The sequence below is a fragment of the Bidens hawaiensis genome, unplaced genomic scaffold, assembly GCF_021521415.1.
Source record: "Bidens hawaiensis isolate Kalapana, Puna unplaced genomic scaffold, B.hawaiensis_p1.1 tig00009917_1, whole genome shotgun sequence".
Classification (NCBI taxonomy): domain Eukaryota; kingdom Viridiplantae; phylum Streptophyta; class Magnoliopsida; order Asterales; family Asteraceae; genus Bidens; species Bidens hawaiensis.
Window position 1 is genome coordinate 343,225 of NW_027491746.1, and position 24,466 is coordinate 367,690.

The window sequence follows — 24,466 nt, forward strand, 5'->3', positions numbered from 1 at the left end:
CTTGAGGCATAAAGCCATTGCCTCATTTAACTTACCCACGAAACGGCGCTGTATATTTGTTTATAACATAAGGACTTACAAACAAGCTCACTAGTCTTAAAATTTAAGACATTCTTTATGCTTAACCTTAGCAAAAAGCACATAAAACCTCGTGATGCCGCTTAGAGACATTATAAATATACAAATACGTAATATCTTCTTTTCAAAAAAGAAAAAGAAAATAAAATCTATCTATTTATTTTAATAAAAGCTTACCATTTTTGCCACTTGTCAACACCATAGCCCTCCTTACCTTTTTTTCAACCAATTTTCATATATGGTTCTTATGTTTTAAGTTATTTCAATATATGACATTAAATTTATAGGTTTATTCTAACTAAATCCATTATTACATATAATAAGTATTCTCCATATGGATTGACAATAGACGATTAGTGAATTTTGAAGTGTTAATTAAAGTGCTTATTATGGTTTATATTCAAAATAATAAACAATAAACATTCTATTCATAATATGTGGAATGAAAACAATCGACTTGGACTAAATTTTGATAATGTCAGCGGCTATGGCTTAGCCTTTAATACATAAAAATACATATGATTTTAAAACTAAAAGTTTTCGGGTTGACCGAAACCTAGAATTCGGACCCAGAACCAACCCGAATTACTTCGTTTCAGGTTTGGGTTAGTATTTTCTTGTGTTCGAGTTTCTCGGGTCAAGTTAGTTTGGGTTCAGTTACGGGCTTTCTTGGGTTGGGTTTCATGTTACGGGTAAAAGTGGCAGCCCTACTTTCAACGATTATAAATAGAATCACTACTTTCATTTTATGCAACTTTAAATCTTCTAATATTCTTTTAACTCAGAATAATCACTATTATTTGATATTTTTTAACGTTAGTATGTATTTTTCATTTTCCTGGCAATTACATTCATATGAATAAACAAATCATTTTGTTATATTTAAATTTTCGGTTTTTATGTTGCTTGATTATACAATTTTTAATTAAAAATATAAAGTCAATTAAAAATTTATCATACACAGAATATTAATGACAACAAATTTATAATGATCAATCAATATCAAATTGTAAAGATTTTAAGGATAATTATATCATCAAAGTTAAGATATATGGTTTTTGGGATAAATATGTTTTTTCATGAGGAGATGTTCTCAAATGACATCATATTAATTGATTAAAAGTTATGATATTTTATGTGTATGAATATTTTTTTATTAGTATCATGAATATTTATTATCATTTATCTAGAGTTGGTATGTACTTGGAGAACTTTTTTTGTCACACGGACAACTATATATGGCTATATCAAGAGTTATAAGCAGGCATATATGTTATTTTATTAAGAGTTGCAAGCAGACATTGACTAAAACTTTTGATTTTTGATAAAAGGAAGTTTTTACATATTTGTGTAATCTTAGTTATGTAATTTCTGTAATTTTTAATTTAATTGTAATTGTATTAACTATATATAATCAATTTGTTGACTGTATTTCACTTAATGATCAAAGTTTAAAATTTCTAACAATTATTCGTGTAATACACGGGCCTCAAATTAGTTTATAGAATAAATACATAAAACCTGCAATATGTAACACTTGACCACAACATGATCATATGCCTTTTTCTTGAAGAAATAAAAAATAATAGTATAGTTAGCATACTCCTTTGAAGACAAAAAAAGTTAAAATCAAGCTGTATGATAATTAAATTTTAGTTCAACATTAATTTAGTTTCCGTTTTTACAAGATTACATTATTATCATCAAATAAATTATTTTTTAAAAAATATTTAGCCCTAAAAATAAGTAGCATATTCCTTCGAGGACATAAAAGCAACTTGTATGATAATTAGTTTTTAATTCATCATTGATTTACTTTCCATTTTTATCATACACATTATTATCATCTAATAATGCATTATTTTAAAAATATTTAGCCCAGGGGCAAAATGGTAACAAACACCGAAAACTGCCTCTTAACCTGTTTTGTACTTTTGTATGAGGCCCCAGATTTGACTATTTGTGGCAGTGATACCAATGTCTCCTCTCTTTCCCTTCAACTGGTCGATAAAAAATCAAGGTTAAGCCACAATAACTACACTAGAGATTGTGTACATAGCTTAGTTAAGCCAAAATAGGGAAAATTATGCACATACTCATTTTTAAGAGATAGAATTTGAAAATAGTCTAAAAAGTTTTGGATTCCTAAAATAGTCCTACGAAATCTATCTCCCACGTGAGATTGAGATTCGTGACGTGAGTTTTGGTTGACGAATCACAAAAGGACACGTGTAAAGTTGAAGATAAACTTTAAGCGAGATCTGTCCCGGCTGATAGTTTTGTAGTCAAAATAGTCTTCTGGAAAACCATAGGTTTGGAATGAAAGTTGTCCGTCACGTGAGGTTTCAAAAAAGATGATTTTCACGTTTTTTTGAAATGCATCTCCTCGGACGCATTTCAAATGCATTTCGTCTGTTTTTGCATAAAAAGACGTGTTGTCAGAAAAGATAGATTTTGTTACAAAGTATTTTAATTCGATGGTTTTTTGATGAAACTTATCTGTTTTTGCATAAAAAGAAAAGATATTATAAAAAGTAAATTTATCCACCCACTGCCATCATAACCACCACCACCCACTGTCATCATCCACCACCATCACCCATCACCCACCGCCATCATCAACCACCACCGCCATCATCCACCACCACCACCACCCACCACCATCATCAACCACCACTGCCCACCGCCATCATCCACCACCATCACCACCCACCGCCATCATCAACCACCACCACTCACCGCCATCATCAATCACCACTGCCCACCGCCATCATCCACCACCATCCACCATATTCTTAACACTTGCCATATTTTTAAAATTTTTTATAAAAATCTTCTAAGGAGATTAAATTCGTTGGAAAATTATCGTTTTTTAAAATATTTTTGAAAATCATCTAACAAAACTAAATTCACTGAAAAAGTATTGTATTTTTTCCATATTTTTTGAAATTTCACGCAGTAGACGAAATTCATTTGGAATGCGTCCGAAGAGATGAATTTAAAAAAAACGCGAAAATCATCTTTTTTGAAACCTCACGTAACGGACAAATTTCATTCTAAAACAATGGTTTTTCAGAAACTATTTTGACTTGAAAACTATCGGCCGAGACAAATTTTTCTGAAACATTATCTTTGAAGTGACATGTGTCAGTGTGTGATAGGACAACCAAAACTCACGTCACGAATCCCAATCTCACGTAGTAGATAGATTTCGGAGGACTATTTTGGGAATCCAAAACTTTTTGAACTATTTTCAAATTCTCTCTCTTAAAAAGGACTATGTACAAAATTTTCCCGAAAATAAATTTGTTAATTCCTAAATGCAAAGTAACATATTAAAAAAAGGAAAAAAACCTGTGGTGAAGCAAAAAAAAAAAAGTGTGCATTACGGTGGCAAACAACACCATTTCTATTGGTATATACGGTATAAGCGTTAAGTCATAAAAATAATTGTAAGATTAAAAACAAATAACATAGAAAAAAAGTAACCGTGCTAACTGAATTTATAGCGGCTCGTTGCAGTAATGCTTAGGTTTACTAACACCCTGATTTTACCATCTGCATAAGCATCATTTTAAATATATATTAATTTTTTTATATATTGATTTAACAAATTTATTTTTAAGTTAAATCTGGTACAATAACTAACATAATCGAACCCGACCGAATTTCCGTCAAATCGCAAAAAGATGAATTATTCACGTAAAGGAAATGAAAATCAGTAATTGTTAAGAAATATTTAGGTGAGGGGCAAAATGGTAAAAGGAGCCGAAAACCGGCTTAAACCTGTTTCCCGTGTGAGACGCCAGATTTAATCTGGGGGCGGTGAAACCAATGTCTCCTCTGTTTCTCTTTGTTTTTTTCCTTTAAATATTAAACCCTCGCTCACATTGTTTTTCACCAACCTTCAACTTCAACTTCAACTTCAACTCTCTTCGATTCAAGTTTTATCATCTCTCTAAATTCTTCTTAACCATGTCTGCCTACAGAGGAAAGTACGCTGGTATAATAATCATCTCCATCCTTCATATCTCTCTGTTTTTGATTCTCTATACGCATCAGTTTTTGCTTAGATCTACTTTTCTGATTGACTTTGATTAGTTTGTTGATTTAGACCTAATTTTTTATGTATAATCTTTATTTATTTAAGCTTACGCTATCGATTCTGTATATGCACCTGATTTTACGTTCATTTCTGTTTAGATCTACTGTTCCGGTTGACTTTGATTACGTTTTTATGTTTTATTATGGATCTGATATTGTGATGTGTGTTTTTAACTTGTTTTTATTTATAATCGCTAGGTCGAGTAATTTCTGTTACTAGTTTTATCGATCTGTTTTGTTATTTGTTTATATTTTTTATTTTACTGCTTTCGATTCTGCTTATGCATTTGTTTTTTCGTCAATAGTTGTTTAAATACACTGTTTTGATTGACTTCGATTAGGTTTATTAATTCTAAGCTTCTGTTATGGATTTGATTTGTCATTTGAAGTTGTTTGATTCAAATAGTCGATCTAGACCTTGTTTTTGCAATCTCTTTGTTGAATAATAGCTGTTACTGGTTTTATTGATATAGATTCTAACTATGCATCTGTTTGTTCGCTAATTTTTGGTTAGATGTCTTAGATATACTGTTTTTATTGATTTCGGTTTTGCTGTGTGATTATGGATCTGATTTGTAGTTTTAACTTGTTTATTTGTCGTTAGGTTCAAGAACTTATCTAGACCTAATTTTTATCTGTTTCTGTAATTGCTGTTTAGTAGCATATTTGTCAATAGCAGTTATAGCGTTAGCTACGTAGCGATGCTGCTATAGGCCGCTATATACTAAATATCGGCCAGCGCGATTATAGCGGTATTTAAGGGTTCTTTTATTACTTTTTTTAATATAATTTTTTTTAACGTACATTTTTAGGCTTGGGTACTGGCCAAACAGCTGCATCTTCGACAATTTTCACCGTAAAAGTTTATTTTGTGAATATAAACCCTAATTATTTGCTTAAAAGATTTCTACTCCTTTATCGCTAAATATGAAATAGCAGTTCTATTTACCGCTCGCTATTTACTGCTGTTCGCTTCGTAGCATATAGGTGACCCGTCACTATCTACTTTTCGCTATTGACAACGATGGTTAGTAGTATAATCTCAATCTGTTCAGTCTTCTGCTATCGATCTTGTATATGTTCATTCGTTTTTGTCATTTTCTGTATAAATCTACTGTTCTGATTGACTTTGTTTAGGTTTTTAGGTTTTGTTATGGATCTGATTCAGTGATTTGTGTTCTCAACTTGTTTTTGGTTCATTAGTTTTAAATAGTCGATTTAGACCTTGTTTTTACCAGTTTTTGATCCGTTTTTGTAATCTATTGTAGAGTATTTGCCGTTGTTAGTTTTTATTGATCTGTTTTTTAGTTACGAAGTGGAGATATGTTGATATTGAAGAACTGCCTATTTGGTTATCTGATAATTGTTGATATGATTTGTTGCTGTTGTATGAAAATTTCAGTTGATTTGACATTTATTTGTTTATTTTTTAATTTTTTAATTTTGATTTCGTGTATTAGAACTGCGGTGTTTTTAAGATTTAGAACCTGAGTTTTACCAGCTCAAATTTGCTTTTGCAATTGCTGTGTCGAATAGTTGCTGTTACTGGTTTCATAGATATTTGGTTTTTGAATTAATTTAGTAGATCTGTTTGGCTTTGTTTAGGTTTATAAGTTTTTCTCTGTTATTATGGATCTGATTTGTATTTTCAGCCTGTCTATTTGTTATCAGATTCTAATAGTTGATTTAAAATAAATGTTGATTTGTTTTTGTTAATGTTAGAAACATATAATGAACCCTTTCTCTCTTTTTTTAATCAGATGAGTTGATTGCCAATGCTACTTACATTGGTACACCTGGCAAGGGTATTCTTGCTGCTGATGAGTCAACTGGCACTATTGGAAAGCGTCTATCAAGCATCAATGTTGAGAATGTCGAATCAAACAGGAGAGCTCTTCGTGAACTTCTTTTCTGCACTCCCGGTGCCCTCCAGTACCTCAGTGGAGTTATTCTTTTTGAGGAAACTCTGTACCAGAAGACTGCTGCAGGTATTATTGCATATTAAATTTGTGGAAACCACAATTTCATAGTTACTTTTTATTAGTTTAAAATTGGTTTTAAAAGCTTTATTTATTTGAGATGTTGCTCTAGGTACAATCAAATAAGTTTTAGTTAAATAAAAAGCTGCTTTTGTCTCGGCTTTTTTACTCGTCTTTTGTTAATAATGACTTCTTCCCATTGATTGTTTACGTACCCTAATTTGACAATGTTTGACCCGGTCATGGGTTTGTTTTTACTTGAGTTTAGGAAACCGTTCGGTTTCTGTTTTTGGTTTGGTATGGTTTGGATTTTGTTTCTTTTGTTTTATTTTTTGGCTTGAAAATTTTGTAATAAAAAGAAATTTAAATCAGCTGTTATTACTAACAAAACTATGTAATTTGTAACAATATAAAACCACCATTTGAATGCTATTTATTTATTTATTGATTTGCATCTTAGTTGCTCTGAGTTAGTAAATTGTTTTCTGTTATTTGTTTTGAGATCTAATATAAACAAATGTTTGCAGGTAAGCCATTTGTTGATGTCATGAAGGAAGCTGGAGTCCTCCCTGGTATTAAGGTTGACAAGGGTACCGTTGAGCTAGCTGGAACAAACGGTGAGACCACAACCCAAGGTCTAGACGGTCTAGGCCAAAGGTGTGCCCAGTACTATGCTGCTGGCGCACGGTTTGCCAAGTGGCGTGCAGTTCTGAAGATCGGCCCAAATGAGCCATCACAGCTAGCCATCAACGAGAACGCCAACGGGCTAGCTAGGTATGCCATTATCTGCCAAGAGAATGGTTTGGTCCCGATTGTCGAGCCTGAGATTCTCGTGGACGGACCCCATGACATCAACAAGTGTGCTGATGTAACCGAGCGTGTTCTAGCTGCCTGCTACAAAGCTCTTAATGACCACCATGTTCTTCTTGAGGGTACCCTTTTGAAACCCAACATGGTCACCCCTGGGTCTGATGCCAAGAAGGTTGCACCTGAGGTTGTTGCTGAGTACACCGTTCGTGCGCTGCAACGAACCATGCCTGCTGCAGTCCCAGCCGTTGTGTTCTTGTCAGGTGGTCAGAGTGAGGAAGAGGCTACTGTCAACCTTAATGCCATGAACCAGTACGCGGGTAAGAAGCCATGGTCATTGTCCTTTTCGTTCGGGCGGGCCCTACAGCAAAGCACACTCAAGGCGTGGGCCGGGAAAGAAGAGAATGTGCAGAAAGCTCAGGCTGCGTTTCTTGCACGGTGCAAGGCTAACTCAGAGGCAACCCTTGGAAAGTATCAGGGTGGTTCGGGTTTGAGTGAAGGTGCGTCTGAGAGCCTCCATGTTAAGGACTACAAGTACTAAGCTTCGGTTTGGTAATTCTTCAGTACTATGTTTGTTTTGGGTCAATTTTGTCGGATGAGGCGGATTTGATGTTCTGGAACTATTTTTATGTTTGATTTTGGTATTAATTCTAGTGTGGTGAGTATGGTTTAGTTAATAAGCATTGAAACATTTGCTTCTCTTGAAGTTTAATATATGCAGTGTTTCACTTTTTTTTGTTAACTATTTGGGTCCAAACGTTAAAGCTTGAATGCAGATGAATGACGTAGAACTAGAACATGACCTCATGTTATCTATGCTATGCAAACTAATTTTCATGATATAAGAAAGCGGTATGTTTAACCTGAAAGTCAAGCTAGTTTTGTGGTTTAACAAGTTTTGGTTAAAAGAAAGCTGTTCGACTTTTTGCCTTTTCGATTATGTCTCAATTTGCCTATGTACTTTATTAAGACTTGAATGGTAGTACTTTTAGTCAGTTTTTGGGTGCTTTACTAGGACTCGACTGGTAATACTTTAGTCGGTTTTTGGGTCCGGGTATGCTGGAGATATTAATCGGTTCTCGGGACTGACCAGGTCTAAATACGTCTGAAGAAGAAAACCCGTTTGCACACCAATATTTGCTCTATAAAAAACATAGAAATTGCAACATTTTATTATGAGTTTATTATGAGCAACGTAGTAGCACATACTTCAACATGACAACACATACTTTTACATGATGCGAGAAGGAAAAAACTTTACTCACACAGAAATTGAACGAATTCATTACACACAGTATGTGTCAATGCTAAATCACAAATGGGGATCGAAATTCTTACTCTTTACCCAATTAACCATACTAGGAAAATTAAACTTTTCTTTAGTAATTTCATCCAAAGTACGACTCATCTCATCGGTTAGATGGTTGATCCAATCTCCGACTTTACCTTCCCTGAAGAATGCTGCATTAGGTGTATTCTTGCAAAAATTCCCATGCTTATTAACCTCACTTAAATTTTCAAAACTACACAAGTTAATAATTTCTTGCACCAAACCTTCGGTTTCTTCTTCCTTAGTGAAGGGGAAATCCAGGAACTTTGCAAGTCGCTTCACATTATTCGTGGTATCTATTATCATGTCCTCGTACATTAAGAATAAAATATTTTCCGGGTGTTCTAAGCTAACCTTATGGTATCCTTTCACATGATCCCAATAAGGTCCACTTGGCATGATGCCTTTACTAAATAACTCAAAAGCCTCTACGAATGTCATTGGACCACATCCTTATCTTATTTGCAAAATGAAACATAGAGACCAAAACATCTTTGGGGTTTCTACATAAGTAAACTATGCGACACCTACAATCAAGAATGGATTGAGGCAATGAAGTGTAGGATATATGGGTAGCAAAGAGACGTGGCGAATGCTCATCCTCATAAGTTGGAGTGTTTCTATATACTTCGACATCGAGGAAGGGTAAACAAACATGGGGGTTGGAGACAAGTAGAGGGTGAGTTTAACGACCGTTAATTTTATGTTTGTTTCTATTTACCAAAGCAAACACAAGTGCCTTGAGCCATGTTGTGCCAGTTTTAGGCAGTGTGGCCAGATATATATCGGTTGGATGAGCTTTGAAAGTGTCTTGTAAGGCCATGGCGAGTTCAACCGACAAGAATCTAAGCTTCGATTGATGCCAAAAACCTTGATACATGTAAAGGTTTTCGGAAATCCAACCTTTCTCCTTTGGTAGTGTTGCTAGCTTGTCTTTATATCTATCTAAGAGAAGGTCCATATTTGCCTTTTCTTCCACCTCTTCTTCTTCATTACTACATTTAGCTATAGAAGGAAGAGCGGAATTACGAGAAGCTATAGGCATCGACATTTAAAGTTTTTTTTTTGTATGAAACTAAACGATATTTTCTTATTTATATACCAAATGATTTTCTTCTAGTTTACTGGTGAGAAATACGTCTAAATCGACTATTTGAATGTAACAACACATAAGCAAGTTAAATGTACAAATTACTGAATCATATCCGTAAAACATATAGGCCTAAAAAAAGTCAACATACACAAATTATCGTTAACACGATTAATATACAAAATTATAAGCAAAATATATTGATTAAACTAGTATCATTATTATTCAATACAATCTGGTAAGAATTAGGTCTAAATAAACTATTTAAATCTAATAGCAAAGTGATCAAACATGAGAAAACGTGCATTGACAACCAACATGTGTTTATTAACGAGTTATGCATAATAATGCTATGACTCCAAGATAATCAATGCAATTTATAAAAGACTTGGTTTTGCAATTCAAAAGGGCTAGCGCCGCAACCTGTTTTCTGCTTGCCTCTATTTTGATGTAGATTTATAATCGAACAAAATTATAACCAGTTTTGAATAAGATCACAAACTACATAGCATATAAAGAAGTTTATAAATACAGATCAAATCCATAACAGCAGCTTAAAACCCATAAACCAACTCGAACTCAAAACAGAACAATGGATTCAACAAAAATTTGACGAAAATATAGATGCATGTATATAATCCCAAGCAGATAAAGATTAAGATGGAGATTATACCAGCATTCTTTCCATTGTTGCATGACATGGTTGCGAAATCGGAGACTTGAAAGAAAATTTGGAGAGAGTTGCTGAAAGAGAAGGTGAAAGTTGGCATGCCAAAGAAATTGAGTGAGGGTTTATATTTAAAGGAAAAAGAGGGAGGCATCAGTATCACCTGGATACAAATAAATTTATATTAATAGATAAACTAATTTATTACTCCCTCCGTTCCTCTATAAGTGTCATGACTTGAAAAACACAAAGTTTAAGAAAATTTAATGATTACACTTTTTTCTTAACAAATAACTATAATGCCCTTGACATATATAAAAAGACAAAATTTTAAAAAGTTTTAATGCTTGCATTTTTAAGGGTAAATTTGGAAATTAATTAATAAAGTTTGAAAATGGACATTTGTAATGGGACAAACTAAAAATGAAATGTGGACACTTTCAAAGGGACGGAGAGAGTATAAAATAACATGTTAAATTTCCAAAGAGAGAGCAAAAAGCCACTAACGAGCCATCAGCTATTAAATCATTTAAAAAAAAACTAATTATAGATCATTAATTAGCTAATAATATACATATTGCTCGAGTCGAGTCCGCCCCCTATGAGTTTTCTTTTCAAGTTTCGTCACTGAACTTAGACACTTAGGCCGAGTGTACTGGGCGACACTTTGGGCGAAAATGGGGCGATAAGTTGGAGGAATACCGCCCCCCCAGGCGATATTGGGGCGCAAAGGGGCGGGGGCGGGATCTATTTCTCGCCCAGCATGTCTGTTGTTTTGTTTGTTTATATTATTATTATATATATGTGTGTGTAAGAGATATATATATATATATGTATATATATATATTATTATTATTATATTACTATTGTAGCCCCTACACCATTACACCCCAAAAACAAATTCTCACCCCTTGCTGACTGGGCGCCACACGACGCAAAACGCCCCAATTTGTAGCCCCTCCACTACGCATAGCCTTAGTGAACCTAAATGATATCTAAATACAGAAAACATGTTATGTATCAACTATCACCAAAAAAACAAATATATGTCAAATTACAATGGAAGTATTCGATACAACAAATTCAAACAATATCAACACCTATAATCAAAAAATCGAATAGGCAGTTCTTTTATAGCAACAAACATATCTACAAAAAAAAAAAATAAAATAAAATTCAAAATCCAAATTTTGACTTTGTAGAATTACAAAATTTATCGATAAAACTAGTAACAATGTATGCTTGTGGGATCTTACTAGTTTTTATGTCTTCAAAGGAATATACTCGCGGTTAAGTGGTATAATATGCAGGTTGTTGTGTATTTATTCTAGAAAATTTAAGAATTTTATAAACAAATGACTACTTATTTCAGTTATTTGTATATTTATAATGTCTCTAAGCGGCTTAAATCATGAGCTTTTAATTTATGGACTTTTTGCTAAAGTTTGCTAGAGCTTATGCTAAAAAAATGGACATGGAATATGTTACAAGTGAACTTGTTTTTAAGTCTTTTTGTTATAAACAAATAAACAGACTTGAATCGTCTCATCTAGGGATGAGCAAAATCGGGACTGGTACCGATTGGTACCGCTACCGAAATCGGTACCGATTTGGTACCGTCGAATCGGTACCAAAGTTTTAAGTTTCGGGATCGGTACGGTACGGTACCGGTATTTCCCGATTTTTTACCTCCGGTACCGGTATAATCCCGGTACCGTCCCGGTACCGGTACCGTACCGGTACCGAACCGAATATTTCGGTACCGGGACCGGTATCAAGAATTAGAGATTTTCGAGATCGGGACCGGTCGATACTGGTCCGGTACATGCTCATCCCTAGTCTCATCTAGTGCCTTATCGGGTTGTTATAGGCATGTATATTATGACTGTTCCCCAGACATGTATATGTTTTTTTTAAACGGTCAAATTTCATTAATAAAAAAAGTGTAGCAAGCAACTATCTTTTCAGAATACAATATAATTAACCCAGAATATAGAGTTTTTTTTACCAAAATAGGTGATGGGGAAAAATTATTTACTAAAATGGGGAATTCTAAAACTATTTACCAAAATAGGTTTTCCTTTATTTTCTTTATTTTGATTAATATTTTATAATTCATTTCTCTTTGTTTTTCATTCAACACCTATTATTTAAAGTGTACAGTTTAATTAAAATAAATAACCCATTATCTTTATTTTATATATATCGAAATAAATATTCAATTTACTAGTATAAATATGTTATTCATATCCTTATAAGCTTCAATTTCTTTTTCAGTTCAAAAGTGACGATTTCATTTATTTAAGTTAACAAAACAAATTACGTTTTTTTATTATTATGTCGCTTTGTTAACAAAATATTTTCCTTCTCTCAACTCAGCATAGTTTTTTTTATTAACTTACTATACTTTTTTTTTATCAAACTATATTATATAAGTAAAAAAAACATTTAAATAAACTTTAAAATTGAGATAAGAAGCATAGAGCAAAGGCAAACAAAATTAAAATTGATGGCCTCAATATCATGTACAAACAAAAATAAAAAAGAGTCGGTTCGTTAGATCTCGATATGAAATACAATTTTTTTCTAAGTCAAAATATCTCGACTCGTTTAACAATTCATTCTTCTACCACATTATCTATGGCATCTTCATCTCCAGTCACGTCTTGTTCTAACATGTTTTGTTTCATTTTAAAGTTTGTTTTTAGATGGTTTCTTTAGTTCTATTTAATATGGTTTAGTAAAAACTAAAAAATAAAAGAATTATTATAAGCTAGTAAAATAAACTATATATGATGAGTTGGTTGAAAAATAAATAAATAATAAGTGGTTGGAATGAAAAATTAAGAGAACTGAGTTATTAAATATTGTTTAAAGTAAAGAAAATTATAAAAAACCTATTTTGTTAAATAGTTTTAAAATTCTTTATTTTAATAAATAATTTTTCTCCCTCCTCTATTTTGATAAAAAAACTCCAGATATATGATTATATACCGTAAGATATACTCTTTCTTTTGATGATGTTAATAAATAATAAATAATAATAATAGAATATTAACATGTGATACACAGCGATAAGTATAAATATTAATATGCTCATATCATTCTATATTCAATAATCATCATACCCCATCTAATGGTTTGGTATGATATTCATCGTTTCATCATCATAGGGATGAGTTAAATGAACTTATTGTTCAAAAGAATAATAAACAAATAAAAAATATCATCACGACTTTTAGAAACATTAAACGCCAATGCAATTACGAAAGGTTTAACAGTTAAATGGTGACATCGTGGCAATGGTTCTGCTATTGGTGGTGGGGGAGCCATTTTTTATTGCTTCGGGACTTTTGATGCTCGAAACTTCTTCTACGTTAAAGTTTTCGCGTCCGGGTAGGTGGGGTCATATCAAATAATAAACTGCAATATTATTATCATAACAAAAAGTACATCGTCTACATTCGATAAACTACTAAGTTATTATAAATTAAAAAATATTACATATTATAATTGTTCCTTAAGCGTTTTATGTTTTGAAATGATTCAAACATCTTCAATCGCGATTTTCAAAAAAGAACTATTTTTAAATATAACAAATGCAAGCATCATTATTATAATCGCCACTCATTTGTCGCTATGGGTTGATTGTTGAAGTCCTATCATGTAATTGATCGATTTCTTTGTTTTCTTTTATTTATTATTTAGATTTTCATTTAGGTATTTTGTGTAAATTTTACCTAAATTTACCTAAATTTTACCTAAATTTTACCTAAATTTTCATTTATAATTGTTCCGGAAGCATGCCTTAAATTTTATCATGTAATGAAAATTTTACCTAAATTTTCATTTATAATTGTTCCGGAAGCAGCCTCTCTATCCCTATGGAATAGAGGTAAGGCTGTCTACATCTTACCCTCCTCAGACCCTACCATAGCATTGCTATTGGTGGGATATACTGAGTACGATGATGATGATGATATTTTGTGTAAATTTTTAATTGGGTTAGGCTTATTGGGTCGTTCTATAAATAACTTTGGACTTCTTTTATATATGGGTTCTTGTTTTATTGGCCAATTTATAATGTTTGTTTAGTATTTTTTTAGCTTTTTATGTCATAAATAATAAGTTTGAATATTTTTTTATAATGAAGAGGGACTTGTTCGTCAAAAAAATGAGTTCGCTCAATAATTTGATACTATAGACTGTATATAAACCAAAAAATTTTCAGGTTTAGACAAACCCTGTGCATATACCATACCTCTTCCACTCATGCTAGCAAGTTAGCTATAGCAAATTATATTAAAACTAGTTTTTATCTCCCGTATTATGGGGGTTGTTTTATATTATTTGTTTATAATATTTATTTATTTTTTGAATTTTTATTTTTTTATTGTATGAAAGTTAATTATATACTTATGGTTTGATAATAAATTGTTTTACAAATAAATGAGATGTTATCACCCGGTTTAAAAGCTATACGGGTTTGATGAGACCCAAGACCCGTTTATTTTTTTTACAATAAAATTGGTTTTTTAATTATAAATAATATATATCTTTTATTAAATAAATCAGATATTAATTTTTAGTATAACCCTACTTTATAGGATTATGGTTTTTTCATATATATAATTGATGAAATTATATTATAAGGAGGAGACCCAAAATTTATCTCGCACGAGGCCTAAATTTTTTTTATCATTCTCAGGGACGAGCTTGCATAAAAATTATACACTACACATTAAACAAGTGTAGGAATACTTTTTTGTGTTTGGAAAATATGTTTTTATATGTGAAAACATAAGTGTGTAGGCCATGTGAAAACACAAGTGTAATTTATATGTAATTTGTGTAGCTTAATGTACATATGTGTAGGTTGTATGTTTTGTGTATGTTAATGTACACGTGTAGAATGTGAAGGTTATATGTACATGTGCAGAAAATATGCTTTTATATGTGAAAATATGCTTTTATATGTCTATGCATATTTGACAATTCTATCCTTTTTATCTTAAAACTTGTTATAACAATGTCATAGTAATTACAAATATGCCATTTATGATCTCCACTATTGATTACACATAATCAATGGTTAAAATTGACTTCTCGCACTTCGCGCTGTAAAATCACTTCTCGCATGAACCGTGCCATATATATATATATATATATATATATAGGATGTGGTTAAAATAAGAAGTGGAGTGTGTTGATCTGGGGGTAGAAATATGTGTATTAAGTGTGTAAAGTCGTGTGTTTTGATTAGTTATATATTGGGAATACGATTACTTTGAGTGCGTTTGTGGTTACATGTGTGCGGAGCTTAACGGAGCTTAAAGAAGCTAATTTAGAGCATTCATGATGGAGTGGAAATGAAAGTGATGATCCATGAGAAGATAGAGAATTGAAATATGAAGACGTGGCCGCAAACGGGGAGGAAAACGGAGTTGAAACGAAGATTCTATGAAGGAAACAGTGTTTTGGCCTAGCAGACCGTAAAGCAGATTGACCAGACTGTAGCTTAAGGTCTGACCGTATCTTACGGTCTGACCGTATCTTACGGTCTGGTCTGACGGAAATTGTGATTTTGGTGATTTTTCTTCCATATTTAAGCCCCAAAAACCCTAATATCGAAATTATTCAACAACCATCAGTTTGTGGACTTCTTGGAGGCGATATTCTACCATCATAACACACTTTAATCATCCAATTGATCCATGAAATCATTCCTCCACACAACCATCAAGAGCATAAAGATCAAGATGCAAGGCTAAAGGCTTCATAACCATCTCCGGGTGTAGGGTTGAGTTGCATGATTAGGTTTTGATATTCTAAACTTTAACTTTGGATTTGGATTTGGTTAATCATTCGGTTGATCAATTCTTTGTGTTTGCTTTTGTGCTTAAACGGTTTTTATATATTGATTGCTTAAGCATTTGTCAGTTATTGATTTGTGGTAATCAACAATTAGGATTAAGTTCTTTTGTCATTGACCCGTTTATCATTAACCATATTATTGATTTTGTGTTTCAATAAGTAAAATCGATTATCAATTAGATTTTCATTAAGCTGTGTCAATTGTTTGGATTCAGTTCTGACGATCAACATAGTCAATCGTTAAGTCTTTTGATTTACATATTTAACAAGAAACCGTCCAAAGAAGTTTATCAATTCCTTAACTTGTTGCAAAACCCGAACCCTGGAGTTTGGTTATTTTCATATTATTGTTTACAAACTACTCTTTTAAACCGCTTGACATCGTTTGTCCACTTAGTTAATCAAATATTAAGTATTGAACTTGATTAGCACTTTCCACTGATTCCCTGTGGATTCGACACCTTACTTGCCCTTGCTAGTAAAGGTATTTTACAAATGTTTTTGATTGACCTTTCGACATCGATCAAAATGGCGCCGTTGCCGGGGAATCAATGCGCAAAGTGCTAGTTTAGTGTTTTGTTTTCTTTTAGTTGTACTTTATTTTTGTCAGTTTTATGCTTGGTATATGTGTGTCTTATGTGTGTAGGTGACTCAGGTTGACGTGGAGTTGGGTCTATGACCCACGTGAAGGGTATAAGGCCGTGGGGATGATGACCCGTACCATATACATTCATATCGTGGCCCACCTTCAGCAAACTCTCAAGGCTTCTATGAGTCAGATAACAAAAGGAGCTTCAACCAGCAGCTTCGCAACATGCAGTACCAAGATTATTCATCACGTCAATCTGATTATATTAGTTATTTTGGGTCAATAGCAGGTAACGAAGAAAAGTCGTATCAAAGCAGTTATCAATCTGACAAGAGAATTAATGGTTACCAGTTTGAGGATGATTCGGAGTATGGTAGTGAAGGGTCCGATACACCAAGTTTTGTAAGTTATCAAGATGATGAGGACTACTACTACCATGAACATCGTCAACCACTATACGAGGAAGTACCTCGATATTATGATCATGGTGGTACATATCAAAGAAATTATCAGCAAGATCAAGAAGATTCCTCGGGTAACAAAGAAGAGTCGATTAAGGATGTGATGGAGTTATTGAAGCAAATAAATCAGAGGTTAGAACTCCAGGAACCGTCTAATGCGGCCCAAGATGAACTGATGAGTCAACTATTTGAAGATGTGGCCCAAAGTAAATGTCACACCCTTAAAATCCACTAACGGAGTTTTACCGTCAGAGGGTGTGAACTAACAGGATCGGAATCATTAGTTATAATCAAACCATAAAAACGTTTAAATGAAAATAAGTGCAGGAAGCGTAAAAACCAAAAGACGAAAGTTGCGTCACGCAGGACGACTTAAAAACCCAAGTAATAGTAGTTAAAAACATGTTTGCATATCAGAATGTTCAAAAACCATGCATGATCCTATACCGCGCGCCCGCCTCGGCTACCTGAGAATAACATACTAAAAGTGTCAACACAAGGTTGGTGAGTTCACAAGTTTATATATAATAAAGCGTTTAGCGTTCAGCGTTTTGCGTTACCAGATAGTGTTAAATCAATTATATATCTATAGGTAGCTAGCCTATAAAACAAGTATTACTAAGTGTTCGACACCAAAGCTGACTGTTTATCATTTGCCTTGCCACCAGGTCTATCCCGACCATGGTATATGTTTAGCCAAGATTACACCCACTCGACCTCCAGTCGAGTTTAGCGTTGGGTGGGGTTTGTCAAACCTAGTAGTACTACTCAACAATGACTCGCTATTATCCAATACTAAACGGTTCGATGTGAATGAAGGACTTTAGTTATTGCGTTTGCCACTTAGTCTTTACAAGTGATATATAATTTATACTAACAAAATCTTAAATGCGTTTTCGGAGTATGTTATCTCCCCAAGTGAAAAGCGTTTGAAAACAGTTTAGAAGGGTAAGTGAACTCACTGTTTGCGAAGAATTCCCAAAATAAATCACCAAGTGATGCGCGTCACAGAAAACTCTCTCTAGCGTTCTAAAACAACAAGGAGATTTTCTAAGTATCGGAACTAATATCGAGTCTCTAGACCCGGCACATAATTCCTAAGCACAAGATACGTTTCGTGTTTGTTTGTGAATCGTGTGTCTTAACAAGCACATTTGTGATACGCTACGTGTGTGAACAATCGTTTACGTGTCATATATTAATAATGTACATCACTAGCAACTATTTCCCGCAGGGGCAATTTGGTCAAAACACCACAATTATTTAGCAAGTATTCCCCGCAGGGGCAATTTGGTCAAAACATAGCAATTAACTAGCAATTATCATGTTTCATGCATTTTCCCAAAATTCAGCATCTAGTTTCACCGAGACAGAAATTTTACTTGAAAGATTATACTATACCACCAATCATAGCATCTCAATTAATTCATAAAAAATCATCACAAAAGCATACATGTCTTAGGTTTCCAGAACATATTTTATTATATTTTTATTCCACATAGGTTTCTAACAATAATCAAATCATTACAGCAAACTCATAACAGTCAAATTCATGCGCAACAGAATTTTATTTGAAATTTCTGTTAAATGAAAAATCCAATAAATGCAAGACCACTTGGGTTAGGTTTCTAACTCAACAAGTCAACTTCCAGAAGTGGAACCAACCCAATTGGTATCGTAGTTCATGAGATATAACATTTACAAAACAACCTAACAGCAGGTCTAACAACTCAGCTTTGCACAACGTTTTTGTAAAATCATAAAGGTTAACTTTTACACGTCCAAAAATTGAAAATTTATATTCTTTAGAAACTAGACTCAACCTAGTTTACTGTAGTATCAATATTCTCAACCAATTTTCACATTTACCCCCCGATACAGTCAATTGAACATCAACAACACAATCTGTCCAGAAACTGTTTGCAACAAAATTCAACATATTAATCATCTATAGACCATAATCCGTTCATATGACACTCTAGACACCATAACCACTATCCGTGCACATAAATTACACCATACATACATGGTTAGGGTTTTATTTGGTCTCAAAATCAAAGACACAACAATTAACATGTAACAATATCAATCCTAGTTATCAAATCATCATCAATACATCATCAACTCAAACAAAAATCATATGAACACAATATATGAAATTTCGGAATCTAGGGTTTGTAATTAACCCATTAAAAATAGAAATTAAGTATAAAGGATGCATAGGATAGTCGTTTATACCTTCCTAGCACCTTAATCTTCAATCAAACTTGAACAATCTTGATTGTATGTGTGTGTATGAGGGCCGATAGCAAGGGAGACAGGGGGGGGCTGGCCATTGATTATGAGGGAGAGAAAGAGAGGATTAGGGTTTATAATAATATTATTTAATAACAATATATTACACTCAAGTCCCTCAACTTTCAAATGTTACCTTTCTAGCTTAAATAATTTAGTTCTTGTTTCTTGTTTAGCATCACACATAATACAATCAAGTAACACATAAGTCTAACACATAATTATCACATAATTATTGTTTTGACGGTTTTCGTTTATTCACTAATCGTTTGCGTCAACTCGTTTGCGTTTCGGTGCAATTCCCGAAAGACTACACATGTAGTAAATGTCAAGCGTCATTTAAACCCTAGTTTAAATGTAATGAGGTGTGCGTTATAGATTCAGTAATCTTTAAGTTTGAATTGACGGAGTTGAGTTAACGGAGTTAACCTGAAATTGACGATTGTCACATCATTCCCATGTTAAAGAATTTTCGTCCCGAAAATTTGAGTCAAGTCGTGATGAGTGTCTGAAAAAGTAAGAAAAATTTTTAGTTTGTCATATCATCCCCTAGTAGAAAGAAATTTCGTCCCGAAATTTAATTCATACCTCCGGTGATTTCGGACGGTTTGTCGGGTTTCGCGGTTTTCTGTGTTTGGTCAGCCCTTCAAAAAGGTGAGGATACTTTTTCATCATTTGATCATCGCGTTCCCATGTGAACTCCGGTCCACGTCTCGAGTTCCAACGAACCTTAACGATTGGAATTTTGCTGTGCTTGAGCGTTTTGGTTTCCCAATCTAAAACTTCGACTGGTTCTTCAATGAAGCGTAATTGTTCATCAATTTGCAGTTCATCCAAAGGGACTACTTGGGTTTCATCAGATAGGTATTTCTTCAAATTGGATACGTGGAATACATTGTGTACGCCACTGAGTTCCGTTGGTAGGTCCAGTCGGTACGCCACCGGACCAATGCGCTCAGTTATTCGATAAGGGCCAACGTATCGTGGGTTGAGTTTGTTTCACTTCCCAAAGCGAACCACACCTTTCCAAGGTGAGACTTTGAGTAACACTTGGTCATTCACTTGAAATTCGAGAGGTTTTCGGCGCTTGTCGGCGTAGCTCTTTTGACGATCTCGTGCTGCTGCCATGCGGTTTCGGATTTGAACAATCTTTTTCGAAGTTTCGAGTACTAGTTCTGGACCAGTGATTTGGCTGTCACCCACCTCTGCCCAGCAGAGGGGTGATCGACACTTCCGTCCGTACAGTGATTCAAACGGCGCTGCTTTAATACTTGCGTGGTAGCTGTTATTATACGAAAACTCTACCAAAGGTAGGTGAGGTTCCCAACTTTTTCCGAAATCCAACACACATGCACGCAGCATGTCCTCCAAGGTCTGAATAGTTCGTTCACTTTGCCCATCCGTCTGAGGATGGTATGCTGTGCTCATATCAAGACGGGTGCCTAGTGCGCTTTGCAGTGACTTCCAAAAGTGCGAAGTGAAATGGGAATCTCGATCAGAAATGATTGAGACAGGCACTCCGTGTCTAGACACCACCTCTTTCATGTAGACGCGAGTCAGTCTTTCCATTTTGTCCGATTCCTTAATCGCTAAAAAGTGTGTTTACTTAGTCAACCGGTCAACGATCACCCAGATGGTATCGCATCCCGTCGGTGTTTTAGGTAATCCCGTGATGAAGTCCATTGAAATGTGTTCCCATTTCCACATTGGAAGTTCCGGTTGTTGTAGCAGGCCAGATGGCTTCTGATATTCTATTTTGACTCTTGCACAAGTCAAACATTTGCTCACATAGGTGGCAATGTCGGCTTTCATGTTCGGCCACCAGTAAAGTGTCTTTAAGTCATGATACGTTTTATCTGAGCCATGGTGGATAGAATATCGGGACTTGTGTGCTTCGTCCATCACTAGAGTTCTCAACTCTCCGTATCGTGGAACCCAAATCCGGTTCTCAAAATATCGGACCCCGTCCGATTTGGTTTCAAGTTGCTTGTTCATGCCCCACATGAGTTCTGATGGAAGATTTTCATCCTTCAAAGCTTCGAGTTGCGCATCGCGAATCTGATCGGGTAAGCTGGCATGAATCGTGAGTTGCAATGCTCGCACTCGCCTGGGTTTATCGGTTTCTTTTCTACTGAGGGCGTCGGCCACTACATTGGCCTTGCCAGGGTGGTACTTGATGGCACAATCATAATCCTTAAGCAGATCGACCCAACGACGCTGTCGCATGTTCAGCTCCTTTTGATCGTAGATATGTTGGAGACTCTTGTGGTCGGTGTAAATGGTAAACTTGGTACCGTACAAGTAATGCCTCCATATCTTAAGGGCAAACACCACAGCTCCGAGTTCCAAATCATGAGTCGTGTAGTTCTTCTCGCATCATGTTCTTGAACTCCCCCCAGTTCATCGCGTTAGCCAGTTCCAATCCAAGAATCTGTACGTTCGAATTCCACCAAGTGAGAGCAGAATCTTCAAGTGTTCCAGCAACAAACTTGACCCTACTGGAGGGTGGACAATTACACATCTCAAACGCCGATTCGGCCTTCTCATCCCAACGCAGGAAGCCTATAGCTCCCTCGGTGCCCTTAAACGAACTGGGCTTGCAGTCAAGGTAATTCTTGAAGGTACACGTTCCTATTGGACCTCCAGCTTGGTTCTGTACATGTGCGGCTAGAGCGGCCGCCGCGTGGTCGTTCAGCAGAGTTTGGAGTTCTGCTGCAGTCAAGTTGATGTTACCACGTCCGTGTCCAGCATTTCTTCCAGCCATTTCCTAGAATCACAGCATAAAATGTTAAACATGAATTTTTCTTTCATATGCAACACGCCATACATGTAATAAAAAGATAGGTAAGAAAGAAATAAGGAACAAACATCACATCACAAACACATATTAATCCAAATAATAATTCATGATTAAAACCATTGTATTCGCTACAAAGTATTTAAAACCAATCCTTAAAATCATAGAAAATAGTAGTTTGGATGGAGACAACTCCTCCATCTAGGTGTTATCATCCTTAGATGTCATCGTCTGAGGACACCTCTGAGTGTGCCTCCTCCTCAGCCGGTTCTTCCTCCGGTTCCTCTTCGGGTTCCTCCTCGGGATCTTCCTCGGGATCCTCCTCAGGCTCCTCTTCGGGATCTTCTTCGGGTTCCTCTTCAGGCTCTGCCTCAGGCTCTGCCTCAGGTTCGGCTGCGTTCTGAGCAATTTGCATTTGTAAGACATCGCAACGCTCTAAAGCTATCTCGGTTCGAGTCCTTGCTACTTGGAGTTGCTCTTGCAAGTCTATCATCTCGGCTTGCATCTTTCTCATAATCTTCATCTGTTGATCACTAGCCTCTTGCATTTCCTTCATGGCCGCTGTCATGCGGGCAATTTCCTCCTTAGTCTCGGTTCCATCTTTTAACAGTCCGAAAACGTTCGCTCTCGTATAGCGCATGTAACCAACGTCACGCTCCAAGCAAGAAACAACAGCTGCAAGCACACGCTCTACAGGTTCGGTTATGGGTGGTAGGGTGTTGGGGGTAAGCATGATTGTTCGGGTGGGGTAGTGGGGGAACTTGTTCACGATAGACCATACGCCTGATCATATTAGGGTACCAATCCCAGCTAACTTCGTTTTCATACATGCCTCCGGATAAGTGATACCTCTTCGGAGCAGGAGCTTCGAGTTCCGGGACTACACGGGGTGACGATGAGGTAGGTAGCTGCGGCTCCTTCCAAAGAGCATGAGTCATCTGATCGGATGACGATGATGATGGCTTCGACATCCCTACAGGTAAGCCGTGTATGCGCGCGCGTATGAGTGAAAGAGGTAAAGAAATAAGATAATAAAGACTACACAAATATATGCAGTGCGTATCATTATAACTAATGGGTCGTCACGGTTATAGTCTAGTATGCATGCAATTTCTAGTTCGCTATAACCAATGGCTCTGATACCAATCTGTCACACCCTCAAAATCCACTAACGGAGTTTTACCGTCAGAGGGTGTGAACTAACAGGATCGGAATCATTAGTTATAATCAAACCATAAAAACGTTTAAATGAAAATAAGTACGGAAGCGTAAAAAACAAAAGACGAAAGTTGCGTCACGCAGGACGAATTAAAAACCCAAGTAATAGTAGTTAAAAACATGTTTGCATATCAGAATGTTCAAAAACCATGCATGATCCTATACCGCGCGCCTGCCTCGGCTACCTGAGAATAACATACTAAAAGTGTCAACACAAGGTTGGTGAGTTCACAAGTTTATATAAAATAAAGCGTTTAGCGTTTTGCGTTCAGCGTTTTGCGTTACCAGATAGTGTTAAATCAATTATATATCTATAGGTAGCTAGCCTATAAAACAAGTATTACTAAGTGTTCGACACCGAAGCTGACTGTTTATCATTTGCCTTGCCACCAGGTCTATCCCGACCATGGTATGTGTTTAGCCAAGATTACACCCACTCGACCTCCAGTCGAGTTTAGCGTTGGGTGGGGTTTGTCAAACCCAGTAGTACTACTCAACAATGACTCGCTATTATCCAATACTAAACGGTTCGATGTGAATGAAGGACTTTAGTTATTGCGTTTTCCACTTAGTCTTTACAAGTGATATATAATTTATACTAACAAAATCTTAAATGCGTTTTCGGAGTATGTTATCTCCCCAAGTGAAAAGCATTTGAAAACAGTTTAGAGGGTTAAGTGAACTCACTGTTTGCGAAGAATTCCCAAAATAAATCACCAAGTGATGCGCGTCACAGAAAACTCTCTCTAGTGTTCTAAAACAACAAGGAGATTTTCTAAGTATCGGAACTAATATCGAGTCTCTAGACCCGGCACATAATTCCTAAGCACAAGATACGTTTCGTGTTTGTTTGTAAATCGTGTGTGTCTTAACAAGCACATTTGTGATACGCTACGTGTGTGAACAATCGTTTACGTGTCATATATTAATAATGTACATCACTAGCAACTATTTCCCGCAGGGGCAATTTGGTCAAAACACCACAATTATTTAGCAAGTATTCCCCGCAAGGGCAATTTGGTCAAAACATAGCAATTAACTAGCAATTATCATGTTTCATGCATTTTCACAAAATTCAGCAGCTAGTTTCACCGAGACAGAAATTCTACTTGAAAGATTATACTATACCACCGATCATAGCATCTCAATTAATTCATAAAAAATCATCACAAAAGCA

The 24,466-nt window shown here is 35.2% G+C and overlaps 1 protein-coding gene and 1 pseudogene across 1 annotated transcript; one reads left to right on the forward strand and one right to left on the reverse strand.

Moving 5' to 3' along the window:
• Window positions 1–4,007: 4,007 nt before the first annotated feature.
• LOC143533816 (fructose-bisphosphate aldolase 1, cytoplasmic) lies at window positions 4,008–7,616 on the forward strand. Its single transcript, XM_077028474.1, has 3 exons — window positions 4,008–4,081; window positions 5,943–6,170; window positions 6,689–7,616. The coding sequence occupies exons 1-3, from the start codon at window positions 4,054–4,056 to the stop codon at window positions 7,507–7,509; spliced, it is 1,077 nt and encodes a 358-aa protein (XP_076884589.1). The 5' UTR covers window positions 4,008–4,053; the 3' UTR covers window positions 7,510–7,616.
• Window positions 7,617–8,280: 664 nt separating this feature from the next.
• LOC143533789 (flavonol 4'-sulfotransferase pseudogene) lies at window positions 8,281–9,349 on the reverse strand (annotated as a pseudogene).
• Window positions 9,350–24,466: the final 15,117 nt, after the last annotated feature.